A 14,280-nucleotide genomic window follows, 5' to 3' on the forward strand; every position below is an offset into this window, starting at 1 on the left:
ATATTAGGCTGTGGTGTATTACTAAACAGTCATATGTTTAACATGACGTGCATATGAACATATTGCTTGTTTAGCCAATTCTTTTTTTCCTCTCACATCAGTGATTTTTCAAGAAAAAGGAGACTTCAATGTGAATTTCCTAAAGTAGAATTTGATTAGTTTATGGTTTAATTACAACAGTGGCTTTCTCTCTAGCTCAGTGGTTCTTCAACTGTTTAACCCAATTACTCTTTTCTTCAGTCTTGTATGTCATTAGCTGCATTAAAAACCCCACAAGTGCTTGATAGTGGCAATCCCAAACTGGATCCTCAACTCACAAATTTAATTTATTACAAATTACTCATTGTTCCTAGGATGCACCAAAATACCCCTCTAGTTTAAGAACTACTCTTCTATCTTGTAGTTTGAAAGATAATCTTACTGACTCGACCATTTTATACACACTTGAGCTTTCCTAAAAAATGTCTTCGAATTATGTCCAGAGGCGAAAATAAAGATATAGCAAAAGAAGAGAGATACAAGCTCAAAGTAATTTTGAAGAAAAGCAAACCATACCTTTAATTGGTAGCAAGGCATGGCAATTTATGATAACTCCCAAGGCAACTTCTGAAGAGAAAATCAGGTACGCTTAGCTGATAGTAGCTAACTGCCAAGAGTAGTGTATTTCTTTAACCCTGTTTCTACTTAGTGCAAGCACAAAGCGTTCCACACCGAAAAATGGTCCTAACTTCCTGTCCCCCCCCCTTCTATTGTTGCTGCCATCTATATTTCAGATTCCTGAGCTTTGTCCATCTGACAAACCATTTCACTCTATAAACCCTTTAGGTAACAATGAACAGGTTAATATTCCAAGCATCAGATGGGTTTAGTTTCTATTGTAATGAAGGCTTTCATTGGGATCAGATAATTGCATGGTTTGCTAAAGTTTGGTTTTATAATTGCTTTTACTGACTTTCTAGCTGGCTATGATCTATGTTTATAATTTACCGGTTTGTAACATGCCCGGTATGGTTAAGGAGTTGGATGGCCTCAAAATTCGAAAATAAATAATTACTCCCATGGGCAAAGTACTTTTATTAATATTAGTTTTGGTCTTCAGTCTACTAGTAATAATTTCATGGAAGTCATCAGGGACCTACTTAGAAGCAAGCTTTTACATAATTATAGCTTGATTATCTCTTTTCTGTGTGATTTCTTAATTCCTATTTTACAGCAGGTCCTCAAAATATTCTCATTGTTGCAAACTCTCTTAAAGCAAACAAAGAGTTAATGGGATTCTATAACCATCATAAGGCACCATTGAAAAGTACCTCAGGCTCTAGTTAACACAAACAATTCCCTAAACTGAAGATTTTAATACACTTCCTATCTCTGCTTCTTACTCAGCAGCTAAACAATCAACACCATTGACTTTGAAGCTCCTGTTCTTTTCTTTTAATTGCTATCTTTTCAAGCAACCCAGAAAAGGGGATATAATTTATACTTGTTTATTCATTTTTGTGAGTGTTGTTGCATACATCCCTTGAAGTAAGGGCCTTGAGTAACCAAAGCCAATGGAAAATAAGGGAAATTGGATTTCTCCTTTCAAAACCTGTTCTAGTTTGAGCTGCTGTTTCATGTATTTTTCTACCCAATCTGACCCATCTATGCTGATGTGTAATAGACTATGAAATCGGGCATGACCGATTGATCTCTGAGCATTGATTACCATGAAAATGAACAGATTGTAAAGAAAGCATCCAGAGCTGTGAAAAGAGACTGTTCATTTCACTTTACAAAATGAATGGTTTTACTTAGCATTTCAGCAAGAAGATTGTGGTTGCGTCCTAATGAAATAAACAGTGGCATTGCAGAGCAATGAGGTGGACGGAAATGCTGAGGAGATGCCTTGGTTGGTCTCCATTGCATGAGTGTTCCAACTAGTGGCTCTGTCCTCTCAGTCAATTCATCAAATTGTATTCTTTGGACTTACTCCCAGAAGCCAACGAATTATGATTTACAATCGTCATGTCAGGTGTAAAAGTAGATTTAAGTTCTTCAGAGGAAGACGAAGCAATTAACAGTGCTGGAAAGCATGCGGTAATTTCAAGGGACAAATTTGATGTACTACAAGAGATCATGAGCATGGTAAGCAGTAGAATAATATCAAGTTATTTTAAATGTACAAAGAGGAAAACATTCTTAATTACAAGTCCAGTTGTTAGCATGAGTCCTGCATTCTGATATAAATTGCTCATAGTGTAATAATATTTCCAGTCTGTCCATTACTCTACTCTATAAAGGCACTTTGAATAAAAGAGGTTCTAAAGCAGTGAAGGAAACAATATAGTTAAATTGTCATTATACAGAAATTATGGTAATTTTTAATAATTTTAAAGCATTACTTCTGATGGCATTTTTTTCCAAAAGGAAAACAAAATCTCTCTCTCTTACCCTTCCTGAATTTTCCATGTAGGCAAACTGGGAAGTTGGAAAATATTCTGGAGGAAGGCAGTGGCACTCAACTTTTGTAGTGTTGCCAAGAAAACTGTACTAACGTCCATGTGACAAGAAGAAATCAATTCTGATTTGAGATCATTCTTACTTCATTGGTTATGCTGGTAATTGCAGCCTTGGACAGAAATCAAGGAAAAGGTAAGAAAATGTGTGTGTGTGTGACTTTGTCTGTGTGGCTATACATGTATACCTATAAAAATAAATGTCTTTTTGCAGGGAAATCTGTTTCCATCATAAAGGGATCCTCTTCATGCACCATGTTATCAGCTTGTGGAATTAAATGCTGCAAGATGATTTGATAGTAATTTAAATATCAGACAAACGCATCAAAATCTAACCATTGTGACAGATAATAGAACACACTGCAATGGAGAGGCGATAATGTTCAGAAATAGGGCTATGTACAAATTTAAATTAAATTATTAATTTCTTTATGCTCTCTTTGTGAGCCTTCGAGAGAAAAAATGGAAAGGAATACAAAGTTATGCTTTTAATAGGACTCTTAACAGATTTGTAGATGGATGTGTGGAAATGTTCCTCGGTAATTGCAGTTAAATATGTTGCATTTTTAATCTATTTATTAATTTGACAGGATACTTGCTTTTTTTTTACAAACTTAGAAATAGGATATTATCCAATTTTTCCATCATATAAAATGAGAGTGAGCAAACGATAGGCCCCATTGTTATAAAAAGGAAGCGTCATCTAAAGCAGTGTGTGTGTGTGTGTGTATAGATGATAGATAGATAGATAGATAGATAGATAGATGATAGATAGATAGATAGATAGATAGATAGATAGATAGATAGATAGATAGATAGATAGATAGATAGATAGATGATAGATAGATATGCAGGTTTTGGTGTATTCGGGTCTTTTCCCATGTAAGATTGAGAGTATCTTGGCAACGTTTCGACGAGGTCCCACTCGTCATCTTTAGGCTGGTGTCTTCGGCCTCGTGTCTGTGCGAGCAAAGCTTTCCTTGCACAGGCACGAGGCCGAAGACACCAGCCTGAAGATGACGAGTGGGACCTTGTCGAAACGTTGCCAAGATACTCTCAATCTTTCGTGGGAAAAGACCCAAATACACCAAAACCTGCTTATATACATACATACACACACACACACACACACACACACACACACACACACACACAGAGCTTTAGATGACACTTCATTTTTATAACAATGGGGCCTATCGTTTGCTCACTCTTATTTTAATCCAGGTCAAGTAAATTGCCGGCAATTTAAATTGGTACTTACACAAATATATAAATGGCTTCCTTAATGACGCACTGCTGTTTTATTTTAGAGGGATGATCTCATGACTATGGGGGACTGGAATTTGCTGGGCAGTATCTTAGAGGAAGTTCATCTCCATTCCACCATAGTGGGCAAAATCTGGCTCACCATCCTTTTCATCTTTCGCATGTTGGTTCTCGGTGTGGCTGCTGAAGAAGTCTGGGATGATGAGCAAGAGGAGTTTGTCTGCAACACTGAGCAGCCGGGTTGTAACAACATCTGCTATGATAAAGCTTTCCCTATCTCTCTAATCCGCTATTGGGTGCTCCAGGTCATCTTTGTCTCGTCTCCTTCACTTGTTTATATGGGCCATGCCATTTACAGACTGCAAGCCCTTGAGAAAGAGAGGCAGCAGAAGAAAGCCTACCTTAAAGAGCAGCTGAAAGAGATAGAACATATTATAGAAGATCACCGGAGAATAGAGAGGCAGCTGAAGAAGCTGGAAGAACAAAAGAAAGCAAGCAAGCCTCCCTTGCAAGGGGCTTTGCTATGGACCTACATCCTTCATATCTTGACCCGATCAGTCTTAGAAGTGGCCTTCATGGTGGGCCAGTATCTTTTGTATGGGTTCCAAATGAATCCACTGTATAAGTGCACCCTCCCACCCTGTCCTAACACTGTGGATTGTTTTGTGTCCAGACCAACAGAAAAAACAATCTTCATGGTTTTCATGCATAGCATTGCAGCTGTTTCACTCTTTCTGAATCTCTTGGAGATTGTTTATTTGGGGATCAAGAAGATTAGAAGCACCCTTTTTAGGAAGTCCAAGAAGAAGCTAATGACCGCCGAGGAGGAGGCTATCTTTAATTTCCCCAAGAAAAATTCAATGATGCAGCAGATTTGCAACATGAGTGATTCATCCCACCAAGATAGTTACAAATTTAGGTCAGAGGAGCAAGCGAGGCTACCCGTCTCCTTGAATCTTGAAGAAGGATATATATTTACTGAACAAAACCAGCACCCAGGCAATGGAGAGCAACAATGGCGCAGAAACTGCAGAAGCTGGACCAATCAGTATCCAGATCGACCACATCCTTCTTATGGGCATCTCGGATACCCCAATGGGAATGGAGAACATCAACATAGGCTGTTTTCCAGGCATTATACAAACCTCATGAGTCAATGCCATAACGATGAGCATCTGATTGCACCCTGCAGCGCTGACAACATTCCAATGGAAGCAGGGCAGCCTGTTGACCTCTACAGAAAGAGTGAATCCAATGCTTCAGATGAGTCCAAGAACCTTCCACACGCTTCTAAAATTTCCATAGTATCCAACCCCAGGGAGAGCCCTCAAGCAACGTTTCAGAAGCATAGCTGGGAACTTAGCAGCCGGGACTTAGGAGATGATAATGGCAGCTCTCCAAGGACCATGCCTTACCAGAACCACAACTCCAGCCTTTTACCCAGAATGCTGTCAAAGAGCCAGCTGGATATCGACTCGGTGACCTCAGACTCACAGAATGGCTCGGTCTTGGAAGCTAAATGGCAAGATGACAGCAGCCCTCCTATCACACCCTCATTTTCTGCCCCGAGGGGACGCAAAATGTCAATGGCAAGTAAACCCAAGCAAACTTTCTGCTATATTGCTATATTCTGCTATAGTGTGAGTTATTGCTCTTTCGCATCCTTTTAGCCTAGGCCTTGGGCTTAGGGGTTTGTCTGTGAAAACATTCAAACATGAAAGGTAGAAAGGTAATGAGGTTCTTTCAAATCAAAGGAAATGTTTGAAAAATGCAATTGTTTCAGTAGAAGGGCATTCTTTATATGGTTCACCGACAAATGCACGCTCGCCAAAAGCGCGCTGACGAAACCGCAGTGACAAAAACCACGAGTTTGAAATCGCGCCGATGAATGAGCGCAGAAGCGCGCCAACAACAGTGCGCCTTCAACGAACAAGTAATAACAACCAAATAACCCTAACCCTAACCCTAAACTTAACCCTAAACAGAACCCTGAACCTAACCCTTACCTTAACTGAAATCGCGTTTTTGTGCGCGTGGTTTTGTTGGTGCATTGTTGTGGGCGCGATTTTGAACTCGCGCTTTTTGTCGCCACGGTTTCATCACCGCGCTTTTGACGTGCGCACATTTGTCGGGTCACGTCTTTATATAATATTGAATAAAATCAGCTGAGTATTATTTTTTAAAAATGGGTGACGGAGAGAAATAAGGCAAGAATATTTTTTTTAAAAAAATCTTATGTCAGTTAGTTTGTTGAGCAAAGCTCTGAGATGCAGGATTTATGTAACGTCCAAATTGCGTCTTAAAAGATATATAGTAATTTAATTTAAATACTTTTTAAAAGTATTTGTTCTAGTGGTATTTTATTACAAGTTAAAACAGGCGCAAACTGTATCAAAAAAAGTGCCAAGTTTGTTTACCAAAGCATAAATGCACACATTTCTTGATAAGGCTTTTAAACAATTCATTGCACAAACCTTTCTAAACTATATGCAGGTAAGAAGAATCAGTTTCTATTTTGCATTGCTGAAGAGATTTCAGCATGGGTATTTTTAACACTCTTCTTAATTTAAATTTATACATTTATTTTCTTCTAATCTGATATTTACTTAGTTTCATATTTGTTCTGTCTTATGTGCATGTGTTATACTTGATGTGAATTCTCTGCATGTTTGAAAGAGAAAGTGTGAATATGGGAGTGGGTTATGAGGGGGCATTTCAACTAGTTATTTAGTCTTTCCCAGAATAATAACCTTAAAATGCATCAAATGACATTAGCAAACCAATGCTGGGGTTGTGGGAGCAGAGAAACTAATTCAGTCCTAGTTAAGGACTTCTCATTTAACATTTATTGATTTTAGTGGAAGAGCTGTATACATTTACCTAACACTCCCATTGAAATCAGCAGAGATGTGAAAGCATCTACCTTGTTTCCCTGAAAATAAGATGTCCCTGGATAATAAGCCCAACTGGGCTTTTGAGCGCATGCACTAAAATAAGCCCTCCCCTGAAAATAAGCCCTCCCCTAAAATATTTAAATCCATGTGCATCCGGTCCCTGCCATTTCCTGGGGGGAGGGGGGAACATGCCCACGCACACCACATGCACCGGCCATCCACGTGGAACGACCTTGCAGAGGCCGTTCCCGCAAACCCTAGCTACCATGCCCCTTCTCTAAGTGGCAGTCACAAAAATAGTGGCAGGCCCAGCGATGCTAGGGCTGGCAAGAATGTGCCAAAAACAGAGACAGAACTTCCGACCCTCTCTGGATCAGCTAATCCGCAGGCCAAGGATAAGAGGCCTCCTGCACCTCAAAAATAATGAGACCTCCCCAAAAATAGCAATAGCAATAGCAGTTCGACTTATATACTGCTTCATAGTGCTTTCAGCCCTCTCTAAACGCTTTACAGAGTCAGCATATTGCCCCCAACAATCCAGGTCCTCATTTTACCCACCTCGGAAGGACGGAAGGCTGAGTCAACCCTGAGCCGGTAAGATTTGAACAGCCGAACTGCAGAACTGCAGTCAGCTGAAGTAGCCTGCAGTGCTACATTTAACCACTGCACCACCTCGGCTCTTAAAATAAGGCCAAACACTTATTTCGGGGGCCAAAAAAAATAAGACCCTGTCTTATTTTCAGGGAAACATGGTAGCTGTGGATGAATTATGGCCTATTAAATCACCAGTCTGCAGAAGCATGCTTAACTTCTAATTTTGTAAAACTATGCACATTTTTATTATGCCAGAATCTATTTGAAATGGCCCCCATATACAAGGTACTACCGGTAATCCTCTATTAGTAACCATAATGGAGTCTGCCCATTATGACCATAAATCATGACGGTTGTAAAGCAGGTCACCCACATGAGTGACCCAATTTTATGACTCTTTTTACAGTGATGACCAAGAGAATGCCATACAGTATTTAATTGAAAAATTGTTCAATTTGGTCCAATTTTGCCAAAAACTGGAAGCAAATGCCAGTTAGAAAAAAAGTTATAAAATCCAGTCATGTGACTGTGGGATGTGAAAATGGACAATTGCAAATGCCAAAAATCCAGTCATATGACTGTGAGGGAGCCGTCATAGAACTTGGAAATCAGGCCATTCAATATTCGCCCAGGGCAGTCTGTTGTAACTCTGGTCGCTAAGCAACCAGTCATAGTTGATGACTACCTGTAATACCTTGATTAGTATGTCCGTCACTGAGAGCCACTTTTCATGAGATGGGAGGCTAAATTTGATTAATAAATAAAAGAAATAGCAATAAGCAGAAGGTTCAGTTTGCTTTTGTGCAAGCCGAACATGATAACAGAATGCCAATTTGCTTTCGGGTCCTGTAGTTTATCAGCTCAATTGGCTGCACTAGTTTGATCAGCCAATCAGCAAAGTATTGACTAGCAACATTGCAACACTGCTTGGAGGCTGGAGCAGTGCAAAACCACTCAGAAATTTCCTTGCTTTTATTTTTAGCTATCATTATATTAGTCGTCTTTATAACTAAAATTGTATCAGTAGGGACTTGGTGGCTCAGCGGCTAAGACGCTGAGGTTGTCAATCAAAAGGTCGGCAGATCAGAGGTTTGAATCCCTAGTGCCACGTAAAAGAGTGAGCTCTCATTACTTGTCCCGGTTTCTGCCAAGCTAGCAGTTCGAAAGCATGTAAAAATGCAAGTAGGAAAATAGGAACCACCTTTGGTGGGAAGGTAACAGCATTCCATGCTGCTTTGGCATTTAGTCATGCTGGCCACATGACCATGTAGACATCTTCGGACCCTGCTGGCTCTTTGGCTTTGAAATGGAGATGAGCACTGCCCCCTCGAGTCGGGAACGACTAGCACATATGTGCCAGGGGAACTTTTACCTTTGCCTTTACTTATATCAGTAGTTTTTGTTCCTTTCCACATAATACTAGAACTCAGGTTCATCCCAATAAGTCCAGCTGATGAATGATTCAATATTGATGGAAGATTGTGTTATTTTAATCACTGTATAACTAACTGACAGTCTTTAACTTAGCTAGCTTTCAAAGCAGGGGTGGGTTTCAACTGGTTCGCGGCGATCCCCGTGAACCGGTTGGTCGGCGAACCCGGAAGTAAGTAACTTCCAGGGACGGCGAAGGGCCCACCCGCCCGCCCGCGCTCCTTACCCGGTTTTGACGAGTTCTGCGCTTCCACGCATGCACAGGACACATACAGCGCCTGCGCGATCCTCCAGGAGCAGCTGGAGCATCGCACAGACGCTAGTATGCATGCGTGCGCTGCACGCATGCATGAGGACACCGCCGTCCCCGTTCCAACCAAACCGGTTGGAACGGGGCGAGAAACCCACCCCTGTTTCAAAGGCAAGGAATCCATCAACATCAAGGATCGATTGTGACTCAGTGGTGCCCACCAGGGAGCTCTCATACCCAGGGCCAAAATGGGAATGAGTCCTGATTGTTGGGAAACGAAGAGCAGGAGAATGCCAGTAACCTGTGTCTGGTCACTATGAGGAATGGGAAACCGAGCTAGAGTAATTTTGATTTGATCTGAAGAAGAACAACAACGAAAATCCAGGTTTTTTCAAATGAGTAACTGACTAAAACAGGGGTGTCAAACTCGCGGTCTGAGGGCCAGATGCGTCAGATGCTGGCCATGCTCACCCCTGGTTTAGCGAAAGGGAAAAAAGTTGTGATATGTCACATGATGACAACGTGACGCCAAGAGTTTGACACCACTGGACTAAAATAACCTTCAAAGCTATTTAGCAATAGTGAAATCTACATTTTTTGCCACCAGTTCTGTGCGCATGGCTTGGGGGGGGGGGGGGCGTCATGTGACCAGGTGGGCATGGCCAACTTTTCCCCACTTTTTAAAGCATTTTTTCCTTGCCAGTTCGGGCGAATAGGTAGGAAAAAAATGCTTTAAAAAGTGAAATAAAGACGATGATTGTGCGGCTCACAGCTTATCAATGCGATCGTTGGAAGCTTCCCCCCCTGCTTTTTAAAGCATTTTTTCCTGCCTATTTGCCCAAACTGGCAGGAAAAAAATGCTTTCGAAAGTGTGTGTGTGTGTGTGGGGAAGCTTCTGAAGATCGTGCAGCTCACAGCGGAGCTGCGTGACCCTCAGAAGCTTTTTTTTTGTTACTACTGGTTTGCAGAACCAACGGCAATCGTCCCTGCTTTGACCCCTGATCGTCTTTGTGTTTGTCCTAGAAGCTGACTCAGCCTCTCCATTTTCTCTTTCAGAATGTGCTCTTAGAGCTCTCTTCCATCATGAAAAAGTAGTACTAGTTTTACTGCGAAGTTACAGAACAACAAGAATCTCCCTTGCACATCATTGCCAATACGAAGCCGAATTATTTCCCTTTTTCTCCTCCGATCTGATGAGAAAGCAACCGAAGGCAGATGCTTAAGTATTCTATAACTTCTGTTGTCTGGGCAGTCTGTGGTGGTAGCTGAGAGCGAGCCGTAATTGTCTCTTTCAAGTTGGACTGTCTTCTCTCTTGCATAAGTAAGAGAAGCTTCAGTGGACATAAAAAAGAGCTTTTTTTTCTCAGCGAAGACCGTGGAAGGGAGGGATAGTTTGATTTGTAACACTGCAAACCTTCTTATCCAACTCAACATGCAACTTCAAGGCTCTGCGAAGACACAAAACTTCAATAAAGATGGGCGAAGGAAGAAGAGACTGCGTCCTTTCTTCCCCTCGCTCGACCTGATGAATAAAAAATGAAAGCTCCCTACTAGAACTTTCTACCACTACGTTGCACGTTAACAAAGATGTTTAAATCCAACCTGGATATGTGCAGCTGTCTTTCTCTTCCCTGACTCTTCAATGCGCTAATCTTATATTTTTCAAAGGGCTGTTAGTATTACTTTGTTTCTTGGTGGCTTCCAAATATATAAATTAATACGGGCTGAACAGTTGTAATTTTTTAAAAAAGGGAATACTCCTGCTTCACAGGAGAGGGTGTTGTTTATTCCGCCTTCAAGATTTCCAAAGAAACAATTTACATACCCCCTCCCTACTTCGGCGGCTTCTGGCGTAAGCCCTTTTTTGCTGCCGCTTCCAAAATAATTGGGTTTCAATGCACATAGGGATTGTTCTGGGTTTTTCAACCCAGAGCTATTCCTGTCCCCAATAATGTATGGGAAAACAAGGCAGGGGTGGGTGAGGGGTAGACTTGCATTAAAAATAACTGTCAATAATGCACCACAAGGGAAGAAATGAGTTGCCCGGGGAGAGGGCTTCCTTATAACTAATAAAGCTGCATTCCAGATGAGCAGAATTAAAGTCAAGAAAGAAATGCAAAAAATCTGTTTATGTATGAATCAGAGGTGGGTTGCTGCCAGTTTGGCCTGGTTTGGCTGAACCGGTAATGGAATTCAGGCCTGGGTCGCAGAACTGGCAGCGACCCAGGCCTGACACACCCCCAAACCAATTTCTTTGGTGCTGCTTGGCTGCCACCATCCTGGATTTTACTGACTGCACGTGCGCAGTTCACTGTAAATTGTTCTGTGCGTATTTACACTGAACAGCGTACGTGTCCACAGTGTGTGTCTGGCGCCCGCACGCCCATTGCATGCGGGTTGCGAACCTGATTATATGTGTGTGTGTGCATATTTATGTTTGTATATATGTATCTGTCTGTCATCTGTCTGTCTGTCTGTCTGTCTGTCTGTCTGTCTGTCTGTCTGTCTATCTATCTATCTATCTATCTATCTATCTATCTATCTATCTATCTATCTATCTATCTATCTATCTATCTATCATCTATCCTTTTTTATTGAAAAGTCTGACAATTGCCAGCTAGAGAGGTAAACAGGAAGGCTACTCTTAATAAGCTAAGCTCAAATTGCCTGAGGAGCATAACTTAAGAAAAGGACCTCTATTGCAAGAAAGAAAATATTCACTCTAGGTAGTCCTCAAATTACGAGCACAACTGAGCCCAAAATTTCCGTTGTTCAGTGAGTTTTATGCCCCATTTTATGACTTTTCTTGCCACATTTATTAAGTGGATCACTGCAGTTGATAAGTTAGTAACATGGTTGTTAAATAAATCTGGCTTCCTCTTTGACTTTGCTTGTCAGAAGGTTGCAAAGGGGGGGAGTGTCATGTGATCCTGGGACGCTGCAACAGTCATAAGTATGAACCAGTTGCCAAGCATCTGAATTTAGATCACAGGACCATGGGCATGCTTCAACTGCTTTTTCATCATATGGCCACCAGGATGCTTACAACCGTAAAAGCTGGTCATATGTCCCTTTTTTTCAGTGCCGTTGTAACTTTGAATGACAAAATGAGCTGTTGTAAGTTGAGGGCTACCTGTATAAACTAGCTTTTCCCTTTACCTTTCTGATTCTCTTTTCTGTGCATCTCTTCTCCTTTTTCTGATTTCTCTTTCTTAGCGTTGGTCCGTCATGGTCTTCTCTCTTTCCCTCAGGTATCTCATCTTTTCTCCCAGTTCTTCCATACAGGTGGTTGTCAACCTACAACCACAATTGGGACTGGTTGTAAGTCATTATGGTTGTAAGTTGACTAGACCTGCAACAGTCGTTAGGTGAATCACCACGGTCATTTGGTGAAAGCCATAGTTGTAGGCACGAATCCATTCTTCCAAGTGGAAGAAACCACAGCACACTGCAAGGTGAGCAGATTACCAAGTACCGAAATGTAGTCATGGGACCATGAGAGAATGGGGAGATCAACATTTTACAATAACCAGAAATGCTTTACCGACCATAAAGCACTGGTTCTGTGCTCCTTGTAATTTCAAATGGTCATTACGCAACCAGTTGTAAGTGAAGAACTACTTGTATTGTTCCTTCGGTATCTCATACACTCATTTTCAGCCTCTAGCTCCAGACTTTATATGAGGTCTGATGCCTACAAAGCCACCAGGTAGAACAGATAGCCATTGGCCGGAAGACGACCTGGTAGATGGACTCTGTTGTTGGGCACTTCTAAATCTAAGACCCTCGCAAATATAATGGGCTTTCACCAGTGTTGAAACATGGTCATGAATAGACCATATTCAGAGTTTCCCACAGGGTTGGAATTGGAGATGCTCCCAATTCAGCAATTATCCTTCTATGCCTTGGCTGGAGGAGCTTCCTTGAAAAAGCCTAAAACTGCCAGCCATGACAACAGTGCAACTAATTCCAAAGTGCAGGTCTTCATGCTGGCAGTCATACCCACAAATGGAATTCACGGTCTGTAGAGAAAGAGGTCAGATTATGTAGAGACCGTGAGCAGCACACTGCTGCGTCTCAGTAACTGTTTACCTCAGATATCTGTGAACTCACCTAATTAGCACCACCAGCAGGGGTGGGTTTCAACCGGTTCTCGGCGGTCCCTGCGAACTGGTTGGTCGGCGAACCCGGAAGTAAGTAACTTCCGGGAACGGTGAAGGGCGCGACTGCCCGCCCGCGGTCCTTACCCGTTTTTGATGAGTTCTGCGCTTCTACGCATGTGCAGGACGCATACAGCACCTGCGTGATCCTCCAGGAGCAGCTGGAGCATCGCACAGATGCTAATACGCATGCATGCACCGTGCGCGTGCACGAGGACGCTGCCGGCCCCGTTCCAACCGAACCGGTTGGAATGGGGCGAGAAACCCACCCCTGACCACCAGGCACCAGGAACCATCTAGATATGTGAGAATCTACCCTGGCTGGGATTTCTTAGAGATTGACAAGGAGAATACGCCAATAATAATGCTGTTGCTATATATCCTATTTGCTGCTTGTTAAAACTATATAAAAAGCAATAAACTCTGCGAAGGCAGACAGACATTTTGGATACTCTGCTATGACTGGTTTCTGAATCCATCATCGGTCAGGTATCCAAATTATTTAGATAGCAATAGCACTTAGACTTGTATACTACTTCACAGTGCTTTTACAGCCCTCTCTAAATAGTTTACAGAGTCAACATATTGCCCCCAACAATCTGGGTCCCCATTTTACCCACGTTGGAAGGATGGAAGGCTGAGTCAACCTTGGACCAATAAGACTGCCAAATTGCAGGCAGCTGGCAGTCAGCAGAAGTAGCCTGCAGTACTGCATTCTAACCACTGCGCCACCATGACTTTTCTTCTTTGTACATCTATTATGAGAAAGGCAGCTATCTCTCCGATTTCCTTGTCTGCATTTTGTAACAGTATTTTTAATGCTAAAAAATTCCTCCTCACAATTGCGTTTACAGGATTGCAATTTTATGCCTTGTTACCTGGGATTATCAAATTGATTTCCTGTAAATTAGAGCCATGGTGCAACCTTCAGCTTTTAATTAGAACATGCAAAGAAGTGTTACCTGTGAACCGACAAGTAAGTAGGACACATATCCTTCTGATTTTTTTTCATTCTTTAAAGAATGTACTTAGTAGAAATAGTTGAATGCCTGGTTATTCTTATATACAGTTGCCAGGCAATTATTCTGTATGCCAGCAGATACTGAAAAACAGGCCATAGAATTCTCATCTATCATAGTATTGAGACAAATACATTATTCTTAAAAAAAATAGGAACTTGATTCATA

General features: G+C 41.7%; 1 protein-coding gene across 1 annotated transcript; it reads left to right on the top strand.

Moving 5' to 3' along the window:
* The first annotated feature begins 3,820 nt into the window (after window positions 1-3,820).
* Window positions 3,821-12,751, top strand: GJA10 (gap junction protein alpha 10). Its single transcript, XM_032215228.1, has 2 exons — window positions 3,821-5,367; window positions 12,670-12,751. The coding sequence occupies exons 1-2, from the start codon at window positions 3,821-3,823 to the stop codon at window positions 12,749-12,751; spliced, it is 1,629 nt and encodes a 542-aa protein (XP_032071119.1).
* Window positions 12,752-14,280: the final 1,529 nt, after the last annotated feature.

Source organism: Thamnophis elegans, chromosome 4, assembly GCF_009769535.1.
Source record: "Thamnophis elegans isolate rThaEle1 chromosome 4, rThaEle1.pri, whole genome shotgun sequence".
NCBI classification, from domain to species: domain Eukaryota; kingdom Metazoa; phylum Chordata; class Lepidosauria; order Squamata; family Colubridae; genus Thamnophis; species Thamnophis elegans.